Source organism: Zalophus californianus, chromosome 13, assembly GCF_009762305.2.
Source record: "Zalophus californianus isolate mZalCal1 chromosome 13, mZalCal1.pri.v2, whole genome shotgun sequence".
Taxonomy (NCBI): Eukaryota; Metazoa; Chordata; class Mammalia; order Carnivora; family Otariidae; genus Zalophus; species Zalophus californianus.
Genome location: NC_045607.1, coordinates 85,231,866 through 85,254,788, shown reverse-complemented (window position 1 = coordinate 85,254,788; position 22,923 = coordinate 85,231,866). Strand labels below are relative to the sequence as shown.

The 22,923-nt window shown below is 46.2% G+C and overlaps 1 protein-coding gene across 2 annotated transcripts in view; it reads right to left on the bottom strand.

Moving 5' to 3' along the window:
* The window catches only part of DMRT1 (doublesex and mab-3 related transcription factor 1), a 106,231-nt gene that overhangs the window by 24,048 nt on the left and 59,260 nt on the right, over positions 1 to 22,923 (bottom strand). Inside the window, exon 4 of one of the 2 annotated variants that reach the window (XM_027614423.2) lies at positions 19,497 to 19,644. In XM_027614423.2, coding sequence (XP_027470224.1) covers positions 19,497 to 19,644 — 148 coding nt within the window. The remainder of the gene's footprint in view (positions 1 to 19,496; positions 19,645 to 22,923) is intronic. The other variant, XM_027614424.2, reaches the window with a different exon arrangement.

Below are 22,923 nucleotides of genomic sequence, written 5' to 3'. Positions count from 1 at the left end.
ATGAACACAAGAAACATATAAAGAGAAAAGCATTAAACACAAGACAGTAGGTATAGGCACGGGTGTAGTATTTTTTAAAAATTTAAGAGACTGTTGTAATTTCATATCCTTCTGTTTCATCCTATGAGCTTATGACCACCGTGACGCAAGGAACATGATAAGAATACCAGAAAAAGGGGCACCTGGGTGGCTCAGTCGTTAAGCGTCTGCCTTCGGCTCAGGTCATGATCCAGGGTTCTGGGATCAAGCCCCGCATCGGGCTCCCCGCCGAGCAGGGAGTCTGCTTCTCCCTCTCCCTGTGCCTGCCGCTCTCCCTGCTTGTGCTCGGTCTCTCTCAAATAAATAAAATCTTAAAAAAAAAAAAAGAATACCACAAAAATAGGAAAGTAGGTTGAGCTCACTTATGGCGGTAAGTACAGAAGTCCCAATAAAGACAGGTAAAGTGAACCCAACAATGTATTAAAAAGATAGTACCTCATGACCAAGTAAGACTTATTCTAGGAATATAAGGATAATTCTACATTAGGAAATCCATTAATGTGACTTACTACATTAAAAAGAAAAATCACATGGCTATTTTGATGGATGCCAAGCAGACATGTGATGTAAAGGTAGGGCCCACTCCTGTAGATGTTCATGGCATTACCATCACACACACTGGAGAGCGAGGGACACAAAATACGTCCATCTGTACGACAGAAGCAATAAAACCTCACTCTGAAACCTGCTTCTCTGTATTTCTCTATTTTCTGATTTTTGTATTATTTGATTTTTCCCCCAATGATCTTGTACTGCTTTTTGTAAAAATAACAATAGCAATGGCCTCGCATGAAGCCTTGAACTAGGAGTTAGGCAGAGAACCACCCAAAGCCATCTCCAGGCAGCTATGGTCTGTAGTAAGTGCCAATAAAGAAATAATAAAGTTCAAAGAATGAATGAGGAAAAAGTATTAACAGAAAGGGATGCCTGGGTGGCTCAGTCTGCTAAGGATCTGCCTTCGGCTCAGGTCATGATCCCAGGGGCCTGAGATGGAGCCCGGGGAGCCTGCTTCTCCTTCTGCCACCTCCCCCAGCTCATGCTCTCTCTCTCTCTCTGACAAATAAATAAATAAATCTTTAAAAAAAAAAAAAGAATATTAACAGAAAATAGGAACAACTATTTTCAGTATGTGTGGAGAAGTTTCCTTCTCCAGCAGGACCAGGGAGAACTAACCCTGTTGTAGTTCATTTTGGAGCAAGTCACGATCTTCGAGTTCTAGAGCTGCCTACTTCAAGAAGAGGACGCAGCGGAGGAGAGGGCTGGGAGCACCAGGGAGGGGGTACAGTCTGTTCCCATACAGGGGACAACTGGCAGGGAGTTCCACAGCAACGAGCAGTTCAACGGAAGTCCTTAGTAGCCTGGTGAGTGGCTCCCGGAGCAGAGGGTGGGCACCAGGATCACCTCAAAAAGAAAGATCCTGAACCATCCAGGACACAGAGATGAGCAGGAGCGAGGTCAGGATGCAGCAGTTATGGAAACAGAAAGGCTTTTTAGGGGAAAGGGCCCATGAGGGACGACTGTGGTGTCACCGGTGCCCTGGGGGCATCCCTAGAACACTGGTGCTGAGGCAGCTCAACCAGGGAGGGGCCGGGGGCAGTCAGAAGGCCACCCTGGAGCTGAGAACCCCACCACCCCTCCTCTCCCGGATCAAGGATTGCCTCGGACCTTGGCCTAAACTTAGACTGTTACACAGCCCTGTAAATATATATATATATACATATACATATATATGTTTTTTTTTAAAGATTTTATTTATTTGACAGAGAGTGACACAGCGAGAGAGGGAACACAAGCAGGGGGAGAGGGAGAGGCAGGCTTCCTGTGGAGCAGGGAGCCCGATGTGGGAGTCGATCCCAGGACCCCGGGATCATGACCTGAGCCGAAGGCAGACGCTTAACGACTGAGCCACCCAGGAGCCCCTATATATGTACATTTTTAAAGATTTTTTTTTTTTTTAGAGAGAGAGTGTGCGTGAATGGGAGAGGCGCAGAGGGAGAGAGAGAGAACCCTGAAGTAGACACCCTGAGGTGCACGGAGCCCGACACGGGGCAGGAACCCAGGACCCCAAGATCATGACCTGAGCCAAAACCAAGGGTCAGCTGCCCAAGCGACTGAGCCACCCCGGCACCCCAATCCTGTGAATGTATTTAATGCCACTGAATTAAACACTTTAAAATGGCAAAAATGGTCAATTTTATGTTTTATGCATATATATATATATACGTACACATGTGTATGTATTTAGCATCATGAGAAAAAGCATAATCACAAATCAACGATTATTAATGCTTCACTGAGAGAGGCGTTGCTGACACGGCCCATCAAGCCTATGGAACAGGTAAGTGGAAGAAGACAGTGGCCCAACCAAAAGGAAAAGAGAAGAGAAGGAAGACAAGAGGAGACTCGGAGACGGTTCTTCCAGCCAGTGCGGACTGAGAGCACGGCTCCCGGCGCTGGAGCCAGCTCCATCACACCAGCCGTGTGTGCGGCCCAACCACCAAGCCCCTGAATCTGCAAAAGGAATGAATGCAGCCCTGTGAACAGTCTCTGTCAACAACCAAGGTAAAGAAGAACCAGGTAGCACACGCCTTTCATACAGACGTAGCGACCAACAACCCAACCAGAGAAATGCCTTTTCCAAAGCGTGGTTCCTTCGCCCAGGAAGGTCTGGGGTCAGACAAGCACGTCCTCTCCCCCGGGGCCCCGGGCACCACTGGCTCAGGTGAGGCACTGGTCTGAGGCAAGGCTGACACCCACAGCGGGTACGATGACCATCAAGTGTTCCCAGCCTCGAGAATGATTTGGGGATAATTGCACTTGCTGCGCGGGGACACGTTCCTACCTATCAGTACACAGAACAATACCTGATAAACCACTCTGGTTTAGCAGCAACTAAGTGCTATTCACGGGATTAAAAAATGAGCAAATCATTTGCCTCCATTTCCTGGAGACAAACATTTGGTTTGATAAGTAAACAAAAAGTCATTTATACTCAAAAGACCACTCGCATGGATAGAAACAGTTCTGATTTACTCCACCGGGTCTGGACGGGGTGTCATTCATTTCAGTCCACTTAGCGCTGTAACAACTGCTTTTCAAAAACCGACATTGATTCATGAAAATGAACATACGGACTCTCTGCAGCATAAACCCTGACAGCCTCGGGCAACAGAAATGTAGTACAAGGCACTGGAGGCTGGGATGAGGAAGCGAGCAATTATGCCGGTATTTAACGCAATCTATTGCTCATCAGAAAAGCGCTTAGCACCGGAGTCAGACCCAGACAGCCACTTAACTGTCCCCTCCAGCGATTACACTCTCTCAACCCAGGAGTGTGTCAAATTAAAACAACTAACATTGACTTTTTGCTTCTGTAAACATTAAGGGGTGATTGACAACTTCAGGCTGCCGCCAGCCAGGCATTATCATCCGCCCCTTCTTGCTTCTCTGCTCCCCGCTGCGTAGACTGTTTCCTTAGCAAGATTCCCACGGAACGCCAAAGGGTTTCAGGGCTTTCCCCCGGGGGGCTCACCTAAGGAGGGTCTACCATCTCTTACATGTGACCAGCTTCAGATGACCTTAAAAAACTGGGCATTTTAAAATGTAATATTTGTCATTGTCTTTTAGGAAAGCTCTACACACTTCCAGTTAGGAAAATGGAAAAGCAGCCAGTCTTTTTCCCACACCACTATTCTCACTGCTCTACTATGATCCTGATTTTTGGAAGGATTCCCTTCCCTTCTTACCCACTTCTCCTTTATTTCACAACTGTAAGGTAGGTGGATAAAAGGTATAGTGGAGACAGCAGAGAGAGAGACAAGTAAACAAAAGTAAAAAAAAAAAAATAAGCAAGAAGATCTATTCACCACTGATATCCTGGTGAATCATCAGCTGGCAACTTCACAGGCTTGTTCTGTGGAATCGACATGCAAAGCCTAATGTTCTCTAATGATCATCGAAAAAGGCCACAGGCAAGTGTCGAGCATTAACCCGTCTGACACTCTTCCCCCTTGGTGCCCACACCGTTCAAAGGGGAAAGGAGTCTTCAATAAGGGAAAACTGGATATCCACATGCAAAAGAGTGAAGTTGGACCCTTCCTTACCTTATACAAAAATGAACTCAAGATTGATCAAAGACCTAAATGTTACAGCTAAAAGTACAGAACTCTTAGAAGAAAACATGGGGGATGGGGAGCTTCATGACGTTAGATTTGGCGATAGCTTCTTGGATATGACCCCAAAAGCATACGCAACAGAAGCAAAAACAGACAAATTGGATTTCATCATGATTAAATATGTCTTTGTATCAAAGGATAAAACACAATCCAAAGTGAAACTCACAGAAGGGGAAATCATATTTGTAAATGGTGTCTCTGATGGGGGATCCAAGCCACTTTTCCCCTCCTGGTTTTAATGCAAGCAATCCTTGGCAAGTCCCCAAGGACTCATGTGCTCACATGCCACCGCATGGCCAGAAGACAAGTTTTCTACCCATTCGTGGACTGAGATCAACCAAGTTCTAGTATACGCACTCACTTCCATCTGCTATTTAAAGTTAACAGTCTGCAACACAGGTCAGGTCCAAAGATCAGCTAATGTTAATCAGTATTCAATTATTCCTCCCCTAATTAATCCTCCCCAACCCCACAGGTTATGTGAAGAAAGTCTGATGTTGCCACGGAAGTTAGACTTCGATTACATTTGCTGAATGTGTATATATAATTTATTTATTTTAGTAATCTCGACACTCAACGTGGGGCTCAAACTCAGGACCCTGGGATCAAGAGTCACACTCTCTTCTGACTGAGCCATCCAGGCACCCCAAAAGTCACCTTTAAAATGGTGTTTGTTGAACTTGTGTTACTCCTTTGTCTCAGGTTTAAACACCACGCTGCCCCTTCCATAACAAAAATAGCCCCCACTTGTCCTGGATGGAACTACTGTCCAGGAGAACACCTGTGGTGCTGGGTGGGGCTGATTTCTGCATTATCCAATATGGCAGCCACCAGCCACACATGGTTGCCAAGCACTGAGAATGTGGCTGGTGTGACAGAACTTGATTTTGATTTTAATTTGTTGAAATTAAAATAGCCCTATGTACCTAGAAGCTTCTGTATTGGATGGTACAGGCCTCAGAGAGCAGGCCGTCTGAGGTTGGACAGACAGACAGACAGACGTGGAGTCAGGAGACAGGCCAAGCTGCATCACTTATTCTCTATTGAGCAGTTTACTCTGCTCTAAAATAAGGTCAATGATTTTTGCTCTACCTGCCTGTGGATTCACAGAAAGATACTCGGTCTTTGTCCCTGGTTCCTGGCACAGGGCTCTGAAAACCCCTGGAATTTCCTGAGTGTTAAGAGTGACAGAAGCCTCTTTGATTCTGATAAGGTGGCACTTGGCGGGCCCCCAGGTAGCTTTAGGATGGGGGCTGAGCACCAGAAAGACCCAGCCTTAGAAGCTAGGAAATTCTAGCTCTACCCCGTCAACAACCAGGGAGGGGAGAGGTGCCAATGGCCAATCGTCTAATCAGTCATGCCTAATGATGAAGCCTCCGGGTTAGTGAACACATCAAAGTGCTGGGGAGGGTGCCCCTGAAGAGAGCATGGGATCTCTCCACCCTCTTCCCATTCTTCGCCCTACACATCTCTTCCACTTGGTTATTACTGAGTCACATCCTTTACATTACACCAGTGATCCTGTGTGTGAAGGCCCCAAAATCTCATTTGCCAGGAAAATAAGCAAAGACTAATTTAATCTGTAGCATCACCCTGGCGGTAAAGGTCATGCAGAGCACTGCAAGAGCAAAGAGGAGAAGGAATTGGAAACCCTTTTCCCAAAATCAGAAAGAGGAAAAAAAAAAAAAAAGGAGGTAACCAAATTCTCGGGGGGAAAATGTGGGAAAGAAGAGAATAATCTGGAAAAGAAGTGCTCTGGGTGAATGGGGCGTGCGTGACCATGGAACTCTCCATCTCTGCAAAACAGCCCTGCTTTAGGGATCTGTCAGACGAGGGCCTGCCATGGGCCGGGCTTGGCATGTCAGAGAATGTGCAAGGTGAGTGAGTAGTCAGCAAAGTCCAGACATTCAGCACGGGACCGGGAGACACACGGGCCCACCAGGTCTCAGCGTCCTTCTCCTGGGCCCCAAGAACCTCAGCAAGAGGAGGAGACATCTAGAGACACGAAACTCTTCAACAGCGTTACAGGTTTCATTGTGTCCCCCCAAATTCCTGTGTTGCCGCCCTAGCCCCCCAAGGAGACTGCACTGGAAACTGGGCCTTTAGGGAGATGAAGTGAATTTTAATGCGGTCGTTAAGGGTGGAACCTGGTTGGACAGGACTAGCGTTCTCCTAAGAGCAAGACAGGGGCACCCAGGGGCGCAGTCAGGCGGGCATTTCTGGATTTTGGCTCAGGTCCTCTCAGGGTTGAGCCCGCCCCATGTAGGCGTCTGTGCTCAGGGGGGCATCTGCTTGAGATTCTCTCCCTCTGCCCCTCTGCGCTCTCACGCACTCGTTCTTTCTCAAATAATCTTAAAAAAGAAGAGCAAGGGAGATGAAAGCTCTCCCTCTTTCTGACTCTGACACCGAGAGACAAGGCTGTGTGTGGTCACAGCGAGGCAGCAGCTATACCCCCAACCGCACCTTGACCTGAGACATCTAACCTCCAGAAGTGTGAGAAAATAAGTGTGTAATTTAAGCAGCCCAGTGTGTGCTCTCCTGCTACGGCACCCCCAGCAGGACAACGTAAACAGTGTCAGCATAAAACGGAAAACCACACAGCCCCGCTTGTTCAATGTCCACAAACATCAGTTCCTCTCCTTTCACACAGTAGGTTCTACTCATTCCAGGCATTCACGTGCCGAGTTGGAAGAGCTGGAGGTTTACTAAAATGAGATTACACACGTTATCTCACCTCGAGAATCTTGCGGTTTCATAGTTTTTGCGGGGCCCTGCAATAGTTTTCGAACTCAAAATAAACCCAGCCCTTCCACACAACAGAATATTATTTTGCCATAAAAAAGGAATGAAGCACTGTTGTGTGGTACAATGCGGAAGAAGGGAAAAAAGCTGGACATAAAAGGTCACATAGGAGGATTCCATTTCTACAAAATGCCTAGAATAGGCAAATCCACAGAGACAAGAAAATAGGACAGCAGCTTCCAGGGGCTGGAAGGGAGGCGTGAGGAGGAGTGACTGCATATGGGGAATCCTCTTGGGATGATGGAAACATTTCTGGGATTAAGTTGCGGTGATGACTACACAATTTTGTCAATATACTAACCACTGAACTGTATGCTTAAAGGAGATGAATTTTATGGTGTGTGAACTATGTATCAATAAAGCTGTTATAAGCAAACAAATAAATAAATCAAGCCCCATGCCACCTCTCTAACCATGTAAGTAACAAAGGCAAAACATGCCCAGACAGGGCTGTGTATTTGGAACATCTGCCCACAAAGGTTGGCTGTAACCCTGGTTTCTCTAACTGTACTCAGTGGGGAGTCAAGCTGCTTGAGATTCTCTCCTCCCCTTGGGTTACAGAGAGACCTCAGCCGAGTCCTGAACAAGAGCAAGACGGCTGGGCACATGGCTCTGCCCTTCCACAGCGCGCAGAGGTAAGGCTGGTCTCCTGGGGACATGAAGGGAAGGGCATGAGTCCCCAGGATCTGCTGACTTTTAAGGGTGACCGTCCCACACTCTCTGCCACGTTCGCATCCTAGGCAGGATGCCAGGTCCACAGACAGCAGGCTCTCCAGGTTACTACCTGTGTACTGACCGAGCTTACGTCCTGGTGGGGGTTCGGGAAGGGGACAGAGAGGGCCTGGTCCTGCTGAGAGTTTCCAGAGTCACTGTTATGCCTGGTAAAGCTGTACGAGGACACAAGTGAACCAAACGCACAGAGAGTATAAATTTCCATTCTGATTCCGAGCGGCAGTGGGTTAAATTGTATTTACTGCCATATTAATGGATCTAAACCATAAAACATGAAAAAAGAAATGTGTGGACCCATGAATTACCCAAACGGAGGAAGAAACACTACAGTTAATGTGGACAAGGGTAACTTATAATCCAGAAACTCTTCACTGAGAAAGCCATGAATGGCTTTAACTAAAGTAGGAAACCACTCCATGCATGATCAGACCTGCCTCTTGTAAGATTTTGATAGAAACACAAAGGAAGCAACTCTTAAAACTGCTGAGTATGCTTCCAGAAAGTACTGCTGTCCTGTGTCCACATTTTTTTTTTTTTTTGCCTTTTACCCCTTAAAATGGTCTTTGAGAGAAGACTTGAATGGAGCGTAAGATCGCCAGATTTAGCAAATAAAAACACAGGATGCTACAATTTAAATTTCAGACAAAATAAATAATTTTTAGCATAATAAAATACTGTGGACATAGTTATATGAAAATAGTTGTTCAGGGTTCATCTGAAATCTGACTCTCACTGGCCACTCTGTGTCTGAGCGTGCAGCCCTCACGGAACGGGCGCGTCAGGCTGACCTGGGGCTCTTCTCTCCCTCCCGTGGCGACAGAGCCCACGGAAGCCTTCTGGCCCCTGTGCCACCTCTAGAGGCCAGCACCGAACGCCTGCAGCTGTGTCCCACACCGCTCCGGGAAGCTGGGAAGTAGCACCGTTAATCAATCCCCAGTGAGAAGACATTGCAACTAAGAGGAAAAGCGCAGAGGGCAGAGGTGGGAGGGCTGTCTGCCACCGAGCTGCAAGTGGGGGGAAGCCCTGCCCTAGACTTGGTGTAAATGGGGGAGAAACCCTGGATTCATTGTAGTACCAGATAGGAAAAGGCCACAAAATGGTTCTCCTAATTTCCCTGCTACGCTGAAGAGACGATTTAAAAGTATGTGGTAAGATGACTGTGGGGCTGCAGGGCCCGAGTATTATTTTTTTATGGAGCTCATTTTTAATATCAGCACTTTTAGGGTGAATGTAAATAAACCTGATTATGCCATAAATTCAGTGTGCGCTTTTATTTTGCAGATTTCAGCTAAAACACCATAAATCTTTTCTTGGAAGCAGCATCTTTCAAGATAACAGAGGCAGCACCAGGATTTTGATACCCACTAAGAAAGCAATAAATAAGCAACTGACTTCGGAGACCTCCCCAAGTGCATGTGCGTGGCTGACAGGCGAGGCACTCGAGGAACCGTCCTGTCCGGGGTTTCTTCGCTTTGCCCTATTATCGCAGGGATCATTCCTGCACACCACAACCATTCCGGGAGAGGGGCTTCCTCGGCTTTGTAAGAAAGGATGGTAAAAATGACCACTGCAAGCCCACTCCTACAATGAAATAACCATCCACTCTAGTTCCCCCCGAAGACGCCAGTTAGGCCAATTTCAATGAACCACCGTCGGAAGGTCCATAAACGCCCATCACCATTCTTCACAGCAGAGGCCCGGCTGGAAGCTGACCTCAGCATATACTGTGTGCCCGTGTATATGTGCAAGATGGGAAGTATATGCCTATATATAAATACATATAAAGCTAACTTTCAGTGTTCGGAAAACAAAAGCTATCCCCATATAACAGCCAAATTCTGACATAACTCAATTTGGACACCTCATCTGGTGTGCACTGCACTCATTCCCAGTGTAAACCCCACGGCGCCGGGCAATGATATACTGTAATGTCACAGTGCAATCTGGATTTACTATAAAGGGCCGCGGACGAGCTTCAGAGCAGTAAACATTGCAGCGAGGTGTATTTCACACTGAGCTGGTTTTTATGAAGAACACTTCACCGCCCAGGCACGGCACCTGGATGATGGATGGTGAAAGATGCATGACAAGCTTCATCATTGTTTGTAAATCTTAACTGTTCCTGCTCACTAACTCTGGAGGCAATTTTCAAAGACAGCGGCCTACAGAAGGACAGCACAGTTCTCCTGAAGGTTATTCAAGTTGTACTTGGCCTGGGCCATGCCTCTGAGGAGCCGAGGAGGGAAAATAAACTGCTGAGTTACTCCACACTGCACCCGAAAAGCATCACCGAGGCCCAGCGGTTCCAGACCGAAATGAAGAAATCTCCTTCATGAGGATGTGCGATGCTCCAACCAGAGTGGCTACTGTCGCATCCAAGTTAATACCCACGTGGACGCTGCCTCTTCAGGAATTTTCGAGAGAAATGGTCCCTGAATGAGTAACGGGATTGGCAAACTCGATGTGCGCTGTGCCCACAAAAGGCTGGGCTCCCTGCACTGATCAGGCAGGGAGGGGACCAGACGTCACCCCTGAACTCCATCGAGATACAATCAGCACAGGCACCCCGGGCAAGCACTGACTTCTAGTAACTGTGTGCAACCTAGTTATGTCAGGACATGTAGGAATTCCCAAAATTGTGGTTTCCAGAGCTCAGACTCTGTCCTGCTCTAGTTGGTCTTCTTTAGCCCAAAGGAAAACCCCTACAAAGGCCCTGAGTTTTTTGAGAATAAATTAAAGATGTAAAAGCAACCTCGTAATAAGCCATTGACACACCAGGTAGAGCATAAAATACTGCCTCAAAAATTATCTGGGGAAAAGATAGGCCTTTTCTTCATCCTAGTTTCTTTTTTTTTTTTCATTTTTAAGGATTTATTTATTTGAGAGAGAGAGAGGAGGGGCAGAGGGAGAGAGGATCCTCAAGCAGACTCTCTGCTGAGCACGGGGCCCAACGCAAGGCTCGATCTCACGACCCTGGGATCATGACCTGAGCCGAAATCATGAGTTGGACACTTAACCAAATGAGGCATCCAGGCGCCCCTCACCCTAATTTTAAAATAGCACAGAAGAGCCAGAGAAAATAAAAACAACCATAGGAAAGTGGTTGATTGTGTTTCTATTTACACTTATAATTTCAAAGCCGATAACTAGTTATTTAATGTTTTAATGTCTGCCCTCATCAAATATTAACAACTTTCTCCTGTTAAATACAAAGAAAATGCACCTATAGCCACAAAATTAAAACTTTACTGTGTTAAGTCATAAAGGTGTTCCAAAGTTTATATTTAGCTTTGGGAAGAGCAATGTAAATACTACACCTGATATGCTGGTGGGTTTTCTCCAAGGCTGCTTTTCAGGGTTTTTGTTTTTGTTTTTCTGTGACACCAGCATGCTATAGAAAGGCACCCCTAGAAGGGGTATTTCTGCATGATGCATATGCTGAAGAAGTAGGCCCTAGAATTTTATCATTACAGAAGAAGAGTTGCTATTGCATGCCTATCTTTAGACTCAGCAAATGGAATGTTTCCAACCCCCAATCACAGCCATCATTTCCTTAAAAATATTTCCCACAGGAGAATGCCAGACTGTCACCCAGTGAGGCCTCAGACAAGCTAAATAAAGCATCACTGTGCCTCAGTTTCTCTACTTGCCACTCGGAAATGAGGACCGTTCTCTGTCTCTGTGCCTCAGTATCCTCATCTATAAAATGGGGATAATTATACGACCAGTAAGAATTAAACGAGCTATCCCCACGGAGTGCACAGAAGCTTCCTGTAAGAGCTACCTGTTTGTGAGGAGAGGAACAGAAACCACAGGATATGCCAGCAGAGAGCATGCCCCGGGGAGTGGCTCGCAGACCTGTTCCCCGACACTAGCAACAAGGCTCAGAGATGTTACGGCACTCTGCCTGCAACCTCCCCACCCTGCCCCAGCCTCTCTGCTTAGTGTGCTTGGTGAGGAAGCTTGACCTTGCTCCCAGGGCTGTGTTATTCATCAAAAACCAGTCTATGCAACGGAGGAAGTCTTTAAAATTTGAGTTTTCCAAAGGGAATATAGGGAATATTCTACATGACATGAATGCAGGATATGCTGCAGCCTGGAGGCTGTACCCTACCTTTGCCCAGGTCTGCTTTATTCCCATGACTGTTTTACTAGAATGCCAGACTCCGGGCCAGTGAGGCACCAGCAGGAAGGATCCAAGGTTTCTTATTCATTCAAGGACACAGGGACCATCCCAGGAGCCCTCCGAGAACACAGCAGGATGCGTGCTCCTGGCACCTGGCAAAGCGCAAAGCTGAACGGACATGATTCCTGCCCCGCGTGTGCGAGACCACAGCCCGATGACTCTTGCAGAAAGGCTGTGTGCGTGAACTTCTTCCTTACGTGAGTCTGACCTCCCACATGTGGGACTCTGGGAAGTGCCTGCTCTCTCTAGATTGCTGGTGGCCTTGTCGGAGGGCAGTGTTTTACACAGAAGGCACGCTAAGGACCCATCCATTCTCAACCTTCCCGGTTTGCCCTGTAGGGTGCTCTTCTCATGGAGGAAGAGAAAGAGGTTTTAAGAAACAACGGAAATCTGTGTGTCCTCATCAAATGGCATTTCAGCTCACCTTCAGTGCTATTCTTCAGCTACAAAGGGACCTTCTGGTGTCCTTCCACACTCTTCCCTCGTTCCCTCTGCTTTACTTACTAAGCATACCACATGTAGTATATCAAAAATAAGCCTCCAAAGCTGCCTGCTGTTTATTATATGCTTAAAATGATGCTTCTTCCTCTTCGCTCAGAAGACCACAATGTCTAGCTGATTTCAAGAATCCCAATACACATATGGTTAGTTTCAAACAGGGCCCCTGTAGGGCTAAAAATAGGCCCACCTTAATGATTGTGAGGACTTTATTTGTATAGCCCCCTGCCAGGCACTTGCGGGCACAGAAAGATGTGTAAGACATGGTGGCAGGTCTTCATATGGAGATAAGGGAGTTGACAACTTCTGCCATGTCTTTTCTACATAATTTTTCGTAAAAATTTTTTTGACCCATGTGTAATAGGTAAGGCTGTCATTTTTTTTCAGCTTTCCAGATGAGGAAAGTGAGGTTGGAAGAGATGAAGCGAGCATGTTACAGTCAGGTCCAGAGCTGGGGACCTGAGCCCAACCTCCTCTCCTAGGGTGGGACCCATCGCCTTGCAAGAACTGGCCCCCACGGTCCTTGCCGACAAATGGCCCATTTACCTCTCTGTTCGAAGCTAGAGCTGAGGGCGCCTGGGTGGCTCAGTCGGTTTTAAGCATCTGCCTTCAGCTCAGGTCATGATCCCCGGGTCCTGGGATCAAGTCCCGCATCAGGCTCCCTGCTCTGCCGGGAGTCTGCCTCTCCCTCTGCTGCTCCCACCCGACTCGTATGAGTGCGTGCGTGCGCTCTCAAAAAAAAAAGCTAGACCTGAAAATAACAGTCACATAAGGAAGACAGTTTACCAGTCAAGTGCTTTTCTTTGAAATTTAGCACATTTCCTGAAGAGTCTGACCTCCCTCAAATCATTTCCTAAACAATCAAGTCATTTCCTAAAGAGTCAAGTTTAAACTCAACATTCTATAAATATTGCATAAAACATATTCAGCTTTCCTTAAAGAAGAGGAAGAAAAGGGTCAGTGTTTTTCTCCCCTGCAGGCTTGCCATACGCTTCAGAGAATATACACAAAAAAGTGAGCCCTCAGATTCTTTGGCCTGCTCTCCTTCCTGTCTGAGCAGGACTCTAAAACATTGCCAGAACATCTTTCTCCCTGACAAGAACTGCCTGAAATGTCAACACATCCCTCACAGAAAGGAATGGTGGAAGTATGTACAGTATTTTGCCATCTCTTGCTGCATTTGGTGATTTATAGAGCTTGTTTCCATATGGGACATGAGTTCATCCCCACAACACCTACCTCCTCACCCTCCGTTAAGGGGTGAGGAAAGTAAGGGTCTTGGAGAAGAGTCTGATACTCCCAAGGCTACACAGCTCGTGAATGGTGCCTCCATTCAGAGGCTAAGCACAGAATGCTGCTACTGCCCCACCCAGGAGCGGTGGCAGAATGTCACCTCACCTCACCAAAGGGCAATTCTGACATCCCGGGATCATGAGCAGGGGAGACCTGAGGGTGCTTCCAAGAGGGAGCAGCCCCCTTGCTGTTCTCACCTGCAAAACTAGATGGATGATCTTTAGCTAAAATCCAATAGGCAGCATGAAGCAAACCCATTCCATGGAGTGAAAGCTTAACCGTTTCATCATGACAACTGTGGGCGGGGGAGGGGGGGGGCGGGGGGGGGCCGGGGCGGGCAGCATAAGCCACTGGTGAAATCGGGCACTTCTAGATTCACCGGGCTACAAAACTGCTAATGTTGAATGGATTCAAAAAGTCATGTTTGGGAACACAGACATCACAGAAGGAGCATGAGGCCTTCGACTCAGAGAGGCCCTTCCACTGACTTGGGCCATCTGACCTTTGGGGAAAACATAATGCTCTCTATCCTGCTTCATGGATCTGCGGACATCCTATGTGTGCTAAATGAATAATACAAGAAGAGCTCGTAATACATAATGAGCACCTCAAATGAGTGCTCTTCTTTCTTCTGAAAGAGCAGAGGTTGAATGTAAAGGGAGAGTGAGTCTGTACAGGGGTCTGCTGTTGTATTCGCACTGGAACGGGCCAAGATGCCAGAGAAACCGAAGGCACCAGCTCTAACGTTCAAACTGAGACTGCAGAAGAAGTAGACAAAAAGATTAGAGTATGTTCGTCTTTCTCACTTTAAGGTGTTTTTTTTTTAAGATTTTATTTAATTGACAGAGAGAGAGACACAGCAAGAGAGGGAACACAAGCAGGGGGAGTGGGAGAGGGAGAAGCAGGCTTCCCACTGAGCAGGGAGCCGGAAGTGGGGCTCGATCCCAGGACCCCAGGATCATGACCTGAGCCAAAGGAACACGCTTAACCGACTGAGCCACCCAGGTGCCCCCATCTTTCTCAATTTAAATGGAAACCTTTTCCCAGCTGTTAGCCAGCCAAGTATACTCCAGGAACTTACATGCAAGAATTCAACATGTAGACAAAGATGCCCGTTTATACCCATTAACATGAGTGTATCTATTAACACAGAGGCATGGCTGTGGAGATCACCTCTTTATCCCGCGTTGAAGAAGCGTTATTTCCAGGGTGCTCCGACCACCACTTCGTGAACCACTTGCATCCGTTACTATGAAGAGGCCACATTCATGCATAAGCTAACCTTCTGTGTGAGTACTAGGATCCATGTTTCTCAAGCTATCTGTGGGGAGGGATCTGTTTTGCTTTGTTTAAAAAATTTTTAAGACTTTATGTTTAAGTAATCTCTACATCCAATGTGGACCTCGAACCCACAACCCCAAGATCAAGAGTTGCAACACTCTACCAACTGAGCCAGCCTGGCGCTCCTAAGATTTTTTTGTTTCCAATCTGCCATGGTCTGATACTTTCCTAAGATACAACAAAAATGAATTACGAGAATCATAATTTAAAAAAAATGGAAAGTAACGCGAGCAGGCTAGGGAAATCGGAACCCTCATACGCCAGTGGGAAGGTATAATGGTGCGGCCACTACAAAGAAGTCTGGCAGTTCCTTAAAAAGCTAAACCCAGAATTTCCACACGATCCTACAATTTTGCTGCTGGGTATGTACACAGAAGACGTGAACACAGGTCTCCAAACAAAGAACACAAAGATTCACAGCACAGCTATGCACAACAGCCAAAAAAGGTACAAACAACGCAAATGTCCATCAGCTGAAGAACAGAAAAGCAAGATGTGGTTTATCCACAACAATGGCATCTTAGTAGACCATAAAAAGGAGTTCAGTACTAATCCCTGCTACAGCACCCCGCTAGTGTCCCTGACGATGGTGGCCCCCACCACACACAGCCTGCAGGGCAAACCTTCCCTCTGCTGGACCACACAAACCTACTGTGCTATCTCCTGTCTTTGAAAAAGAGAAGATCTTCCTTGAACTCCGCTCCCCTCCAGCTGCTGCCCCATTCACGACTCCCCTTACAGCAAAACTCCTTGAAGAAGTGTCTGTGCCCCCGCCCGCATCTTCTCTCCCACGCATTCCCGAATGTAGTCAGGCTTTCGTTCCCGCCTCCGCACCCGACTGGCCACTCTGTCCAGGTCCTCCATCATTCCCACCGTACAACAGCCGGTCATGGTTGATTCCAGCCCTCTCAGCTGACCCATCAGCTTCTTTGGCTCTGTTCACTGAAATGTTTTCTTTGCTCGGCTTGCAAGACAGCATGCCCTGTTAGTTCTCCTCACTTTCTCCTTTGCTGGGCCTCTTCATCTGCAACACACCTCCAGACCCCAGAGGGCCCTGGGGCTCAATCTTCGGTCCTTCATTCTGCTCCATCTACACTCACTTCTTCTTTTTTTTTACACTCACTTCTCTAGGGGCTCTCATCAGATTGACTTCAAGTAATATCTATGCACTGGACTCTCAAGCTTTTATTTCCAGCAAGGATGTCTCCTCTCAACTTGAGACTGAGACTTCATACATCCAATTCCTACTTGACGATCCACTTGGATGACTCAGGAACATCTCAAACTTCATGTGCAAAATTAAACTCCTAATTCTCACAAACCTGTTCCCTCACCACCACCCCGGTCTTCTTTACCTCAATAAACAGAAACTCTAATTTCCTACTTGGTCAGATAAAAAAAAATTGTAGAGTTACCCCACTTCTCCCTTCCTGGCACATCCCAAATCCATCAGCAAATCGTGTTGGTTCTATCTTCAAAACAGATCTAGAATTAAACCACCTGTCATCACCACCACGCTCCCCCCCCCCCCCGCCTCCAACTAGCTCACTGCCACCTTTCTCAACGACTACTGCAATGCCTTCTACTGGACTCCGTGCCTCCCCTCTGCACTCCTATAGTCTGTTCTTACACCGCAGCCAGAGTGATCTGCCAAAACCACAGGACAGACATGCCTCCCATGTTGCGCCTTTGCTAGAAAGCCTGCAATGGCTTCTCCTCTCACTTGAAATAAAAGCCAAAGTGCTTGCAATGCTTTACAAAGTCCTACATGACTGGGCCTCACCGTCTCTCTGATCTACCTCCTGACACTTTTCGGGATATAGAAGGGGGAAGAAATGCCTCCTAGCCTCTTTACCAAGAAAAACATTAAACAGTAGCAACACAGCAAAAGGAACTTTCACTGGAATCCCCGCCACATTCTATCTGCATGTTGCAATCTCCAGCAAAAGCAGAGGAAGACTTTGAACCGGGACTCCTTTCTTTACGTGGTAAAGAGAGGTTAAACTTCTCTTTCAAGAAGGTGAAGAAAAACTGATTTAATGGACAAATTTATACTTTAAAGAAAACATTAAACCGAATGAAAAACACTGTTTTTCAAATTACTTACAGTAAGTCCCCACTTAGATCTTCCAAACATAACTTATTTATTAACATGACCAACCAAAGGATCTCAGCCCGTACCTGATGGACGTGATAAATGCAACGGGCTACGGGTCAGCCTCTGTCACCTTGTCAGAGTGACTACACAGCTGTCCCGCCCCCCGCCCACCACACCCAGCCACCAGCCTCAGCCCCCCTCAGCGGAAGGGCCTAAGCTGTCCCCGAGCGCCTACTGGTGCCAATGCTGATGATAAAACTGAGGATCCAGTGCTCCAAGAGAGGACCCCTGGGGTGTCCCTTTGGCCCCCAAACACAGCTTTCTCTTCCCTCATCCCTTCCCACTTGCTCTGTAAGCATTCCAAGCAACACAGAAGCCCCAAATACCATGCATTTGGAAGTCATAAAGCCACATTTATTTGAGCAATTAGCTGAGATCTGGATTTTCTACTGATCCGTATTCTCCTTCTCCGTGGCAGTCCGTAAGTAGGTATTACGGAGTCTCACTGTAGCTCATCCTAGCTAACCCGCTCAGGTGTGAGGCCAGTAGGGAGGGAGAGGGGCACCAGAAGGGTCAGCCTGAGGCCGCCTCCTGCCTTCAAACACACGTCTCACCGGCGAAAATGTGAGAAATCCTCACGGGTAGCCGCCCTTTCCCAGTGAGTGCTGGTGCAGCCGGTCCTTTCTGTCCTGGGCTGTAAACTCTTTCCTTCTGAGCCTTTGTTTTCTGCCATAAATTCAAATGCTTCCTGCCCCTCTTCATATCCGTCCCTCTCTGCCTAATAAATTTCCTCTTATCTTTTCATCTAACTGCCCTGCTCTGAATTTACACCTTTCTCTCAAGAGTGCAAGGGCTTCTGGGAATATTCCATTATTCCTCGCGCAAGAGGCTCAAGCAATTTCTTCCTGAAAGTAGGTTCACTCCTAATTTTCTGTGTGAACAAACATTTCCTTAACTGCTTCATCACGAAACTCTGCACTGATTCCACAGACCATGAGTTAGGATTCTGACCTTCTAGGCTGCTGTTTCTTTACAGAGTAGCAAGCTCCCTTAAAAAATAATACCTCCTTCATTCATTCATTCACTTGCTCAGCCAATAAATAACAAATAAAAGGCATCATAGCAGGTAAAAAGATATGTAACATGTGTTCTCTGTCCCTAAAGAGCTTAAAAGCCAGATAAATACGCAGAATCAAAGACAGTATGAAAGAAGGACCATATGGGCATACATTCCATGGTATGGATATTTATAATACAGAGTTGAGCTTGTCCACTCCTGCGAAATAAATGGTCATTAATGAAAGTCAAAGTGCAATCAATAACGTGTGCTTCAGTTCCTCCACAGTTCGAACAGATCCGTTCCCTTGTCCTCTATATTATGCATTAATGAAATCCTCTATTTTATTTCAGTATGGCAAATAAAGCATAACTTGCCCAGCTTTTTTAGACTTCCTTGTCCTGAGTTTGGAAATCAAAGTATGGTTCTGATTCTTGTTCTTTAAACGCTTGCTTTACAGACAAACAAGTTCTCTGTAGAGTGTCAAGTTATTCAGAGAACAAACCTCTCTTTTTATTTAGTGGCGGGTGAGTTCCACCAGTCAGGTTTACTACCAAGTCACACACTATTGCCCTGATTTCTACGTACAGCCTCGACTGTATATGCTTCTCACTTTCCTAGATCAAAAGATAAAGCTTAAATATAAAGAACTTAAAAACAGGGCCTAGAAACACAGCAGTCATAAAAGATCCGCCCATTACCACAGTGTAAATGCTGGGGAGAAGGTTAAAACTGAAGCTGAGGAATTGTGTATTTCAAAGCACTTTGGTTCATTAAACACTCATTTTTTCTTTTAAAGCTATCATATCAGAGTTATTTGCATTGCTCCTGCATAAACTCTGAAATCTACTGTATTCAGAAACGTTTTATTATTTTATTTCCTCCCCCAAAAGATGAATACGCCTTCAATTTTAAAATGGAGAAGTTTTCAATACAAGTATTTAACACAGAGAAATTCGCTTTACCAAAAATATCAGGATTTGAGCCACATTTTCCTTTGAACCTGTATTTCATAGTGCTTCTCCTGAAAATACGTTCTTTTTAGCTTTTGATGGGAGCCTCTCACTTTATTCTTGTCACTCCAGGTAGTCAGAAAAGAAAAACGTGATATTAAAGCAAAAGCATTCCATAACGGAATATTGTAAAGGATACTCACAAAGATTGGCAAGCTCCCAAGAGCTCCTGACTTGCAAGACCTTGGAGAGGTCTAGAGACCCAGTGATGGCTACTCATCCTCCCTCCACCCCAATCCACGCTGTGCATCCGGACACCTACCACTGGCTTTGGCTTCTGAGTAAGAGGGGCCATCCTCGAAAGTGAAGATTTGGGACACGCTCTGGCCCAGGTAGGAGGGAGGCGGGTAGTAAGAATGCATCCTGTACTGGGAACTCACTGCATGGCGGTTCTCCGAGTTTTTCATCTGCTTGAGAAAAAAAAAAGAAGGAATACACTGAGCCCAAAGTTGTATTGTACAATGATTACAAGAACTGCCCGATTCTTTAAGAGAATAGCCTATTGTTGTTGGAAGTACCCTCGACCATGAATATGCCTCCCCAGAGCAATGACCCTAGAAACTCTAACTGTGCATCCTTAAGGTACCTTTTCTATCCTGGGGTTGAAGCTGCATTTGGTCACATGATACTCAGTTAACAAGCACTAAGGAAAATAGAGCAATAGAGAGGGGACAGCACTACCTAGAAGCCAACACGTCTCTGTAACTCTAATTATTCAGCCGTAAGCAAGTTATTTGCTTCCTCACTTTCCCTCATGTGTAGAACAGGCATCTCACCTTAGTTACCTCGCTGTGTTCATATAGAAAGAGTATTTTAAAAAAGACAGCACACAAGCTGTGTGTAAGGGTAAGCTGTTGTCATTCGCGCAATGACACACCCCATACTGTCCTCACGTCTGTAGCAAAAACCCAAGTCTGGGATCTCCACTTCCCACACCCTCCTGTCACCAGGTCCTGGAGGTGCCGTGGATTCCACAAACAGGACATGAAGGGAGATGGGGGAGGCAGAATCTGCGGTCACGTGTCTTTCTGGCAATCAGACTGCCTTTGGGACACTGGGGCAGCTCTCGTGTAAGGAGCAGCTCCCCACTGCTTCCCGACCTCTCATTCAAAGCCAAGGTGACGTGACCTGAAGATGTGGAAGCCCCCCGACCTTCCGCAAATATGCAGAACTGTTCTGTTTCCTGCTCGGCCTCTGTACAGACACTGAGCATTACAGGGGTGATCCTATCTTCCCAGCAAGAACAGCTAGACTTCAATTATTTATACTACATTTAAAAAATTAAATTCAGATGGTATTAACTTTATCTAAAAAGTCAATTTAAGGGAATGTTCAGGAAAAATCAATTCTGTCCAAGAATTAAAGAGTAAGTTCAAAATTACATTTTTCAATCAAATGATGCTACTCGATTAAGAAAATCATACTAACATGACGGGCTGGCAGGGTAAACTTATGTACTGGGCTTCCTCAAGATTATCTAAGGACATTAAATTTTGGACAATTTTCCAATGACTGAAGGCCTATGTGTACTTTGAATATTTGGCACTGCTTGCTGGAAAGGCCTGAGCCCCTGACTTCTGTGGGCTAATTTGAGAAGCTCAAGAGACTCGTTTTTGACCCTCCCACCAAGCACTCCCCAGCACAAATGAATGCTCTGATGGGTGGATTACTGCTTCTTAGAGAAGCAAAGAAGACTCTATTCCAATTATTTTCTCTCACTTGAAGTTTATCTGGCAAGTTCCCTTTATCTTTCCTACTCTGTTTCTCTGAAGCATATGAAATGGTACCCCTTCTAGCCCAATCAGACAATTTTCACCTCCTACCGTCACATAAATCTTACTAAATAAGAGGGCGAGCAAGCTATGCTTGGAAGCAGCCAAAGAGGAAAAACTGGCTGCCCTTAATTAGCGAGCCCAGGTCAGGAGAGCCATTAAGGGGCCATGAAATCATTGAGGAAGGCAGTGACACTCAGTGGTCACTTAACTGCACAGAACCCATTATCAGTTAGACCAGTGCATCCCAGGGCTCTCTTAATGTGTATGCAAATGACCTGGGGCTAAGCAGATCCTGATTCAGTAAGTGTGCGGTGGGGCCTCAGTCTGGCACAGTCCCAGGACTCCGCTGGCTCAAAACCCTCACGCTGGTGACAAGGGACTAAATGATCCTTTCTCTCATACTTCACACCTTCAGGGGCCCATGACCAAAAAAGGACCTTCTAAAAAACCCTTTTGATCCATTGTTTATGACCGCCAACTTCCCATCTGAACGGAGGGAGGATGGAAATCATGTAAACAGCACCATGATTTTTCATGATATTTGTTTTATACATGAGATTCCTCAGAGCTAAAGGAATTTTTTCAGGGGTCTGCCGACATATAGAATTGCTGCAGTGGTAAGACCAAATTCAAACTGTCTTCAAATCAAAGAGCCATTTCTGCCTCTCCAGACCTCCCTCAAGACTATTACACAGTCTACGTAATGAACTCTGAGCGAGAAGCCAAGTCGACAGCTTTAACGCGCACACAGCACACGCACACAGTGCCACAACACAAATGACGAAGCTTCCCCCCACCCACAGCAGGTGCTGAGCTGGTCACACCTCCTTCCGGTTTGACAACATCTGCAAGTCAGTTCTTCAAGAAAAATGCTTTTCAATTTTCCCCATGTACAAGTAAAGTGGCACAATTTGAGACCTGCAGGCTCTGCAAAATGCTGTATTTTTCCCCCCTTTTACTCTGAATTTGTATAAATCCTCTTCAAAATGTTGGAAAATGTTCACTGTGATTCTAGAGCAGGGATCAGCAAACCTTTTTGGCAAATGGCCAAAGAGAAAATATTTTAGGCTTTGAAACCCACAGGGTCTCTCGACAACTGCCAAATGAATGGGCATGGCTATGTTCCAATAAAACTTTATTTATAAAAAAAGGTACACTGGTTCACAACCTTCACTCCCACTGGCGGAAAAGGAGATCACCCAGCACTGATGCCTGGGCTCCATCACTAGAGTGTCTGATTTCAGTGGTCTGGGAGGTGGCCTGGCCCCGGGGTTTTTCAAAGCTCCCCAGGTAATTTTTTTTTTTTTAGTGTTCGGTTAACCACTGTATAGTACATCATTAGTTTTTGATATAGTGTTCAACGATTCATTAGTTGCATATAACACCCAGTGCTCATCGCCACACGTGCCCTCCTTAATGTCTATCACCCAGTTACCCCATCCCCCACCCCCTCCCCTCTGAAACCCTCAGTTTGTTTCCCAGAGTCCAGAGTCGCTCATGGTTTGTCTCCCTCTCTGATTTCTTCCCATTCAGTTTTCCCTCCCTTCCCCTGTGGTCCCTCTGTATTATTCCTTATGTTCCACATATGAGTGAAACCATATGATAATGGTCTTTCTCTGCCTGACTTATTTCACTTAGCATAATCCCCTCTAGTTCCATCCATGTCGATGCAAATGGTGGGCATTCATCCTTTCTGATGGCTGAGTAATATTCCATTGTATATATGAACCACATCTTTATCCATTCCCCAGGTAATTCTAATGTGATGTCAAGATTGAGAACCACTGCCCTAGATATACTGACACATTTCCCACACCCCCAAGAAGTATGAAACCCCAAGATCCCCAGTGTTAACTAAAAAATGCAAAAGGTTAACCAGTCTATCGACTGGTTAACTGCTGCCAATCTCAAATT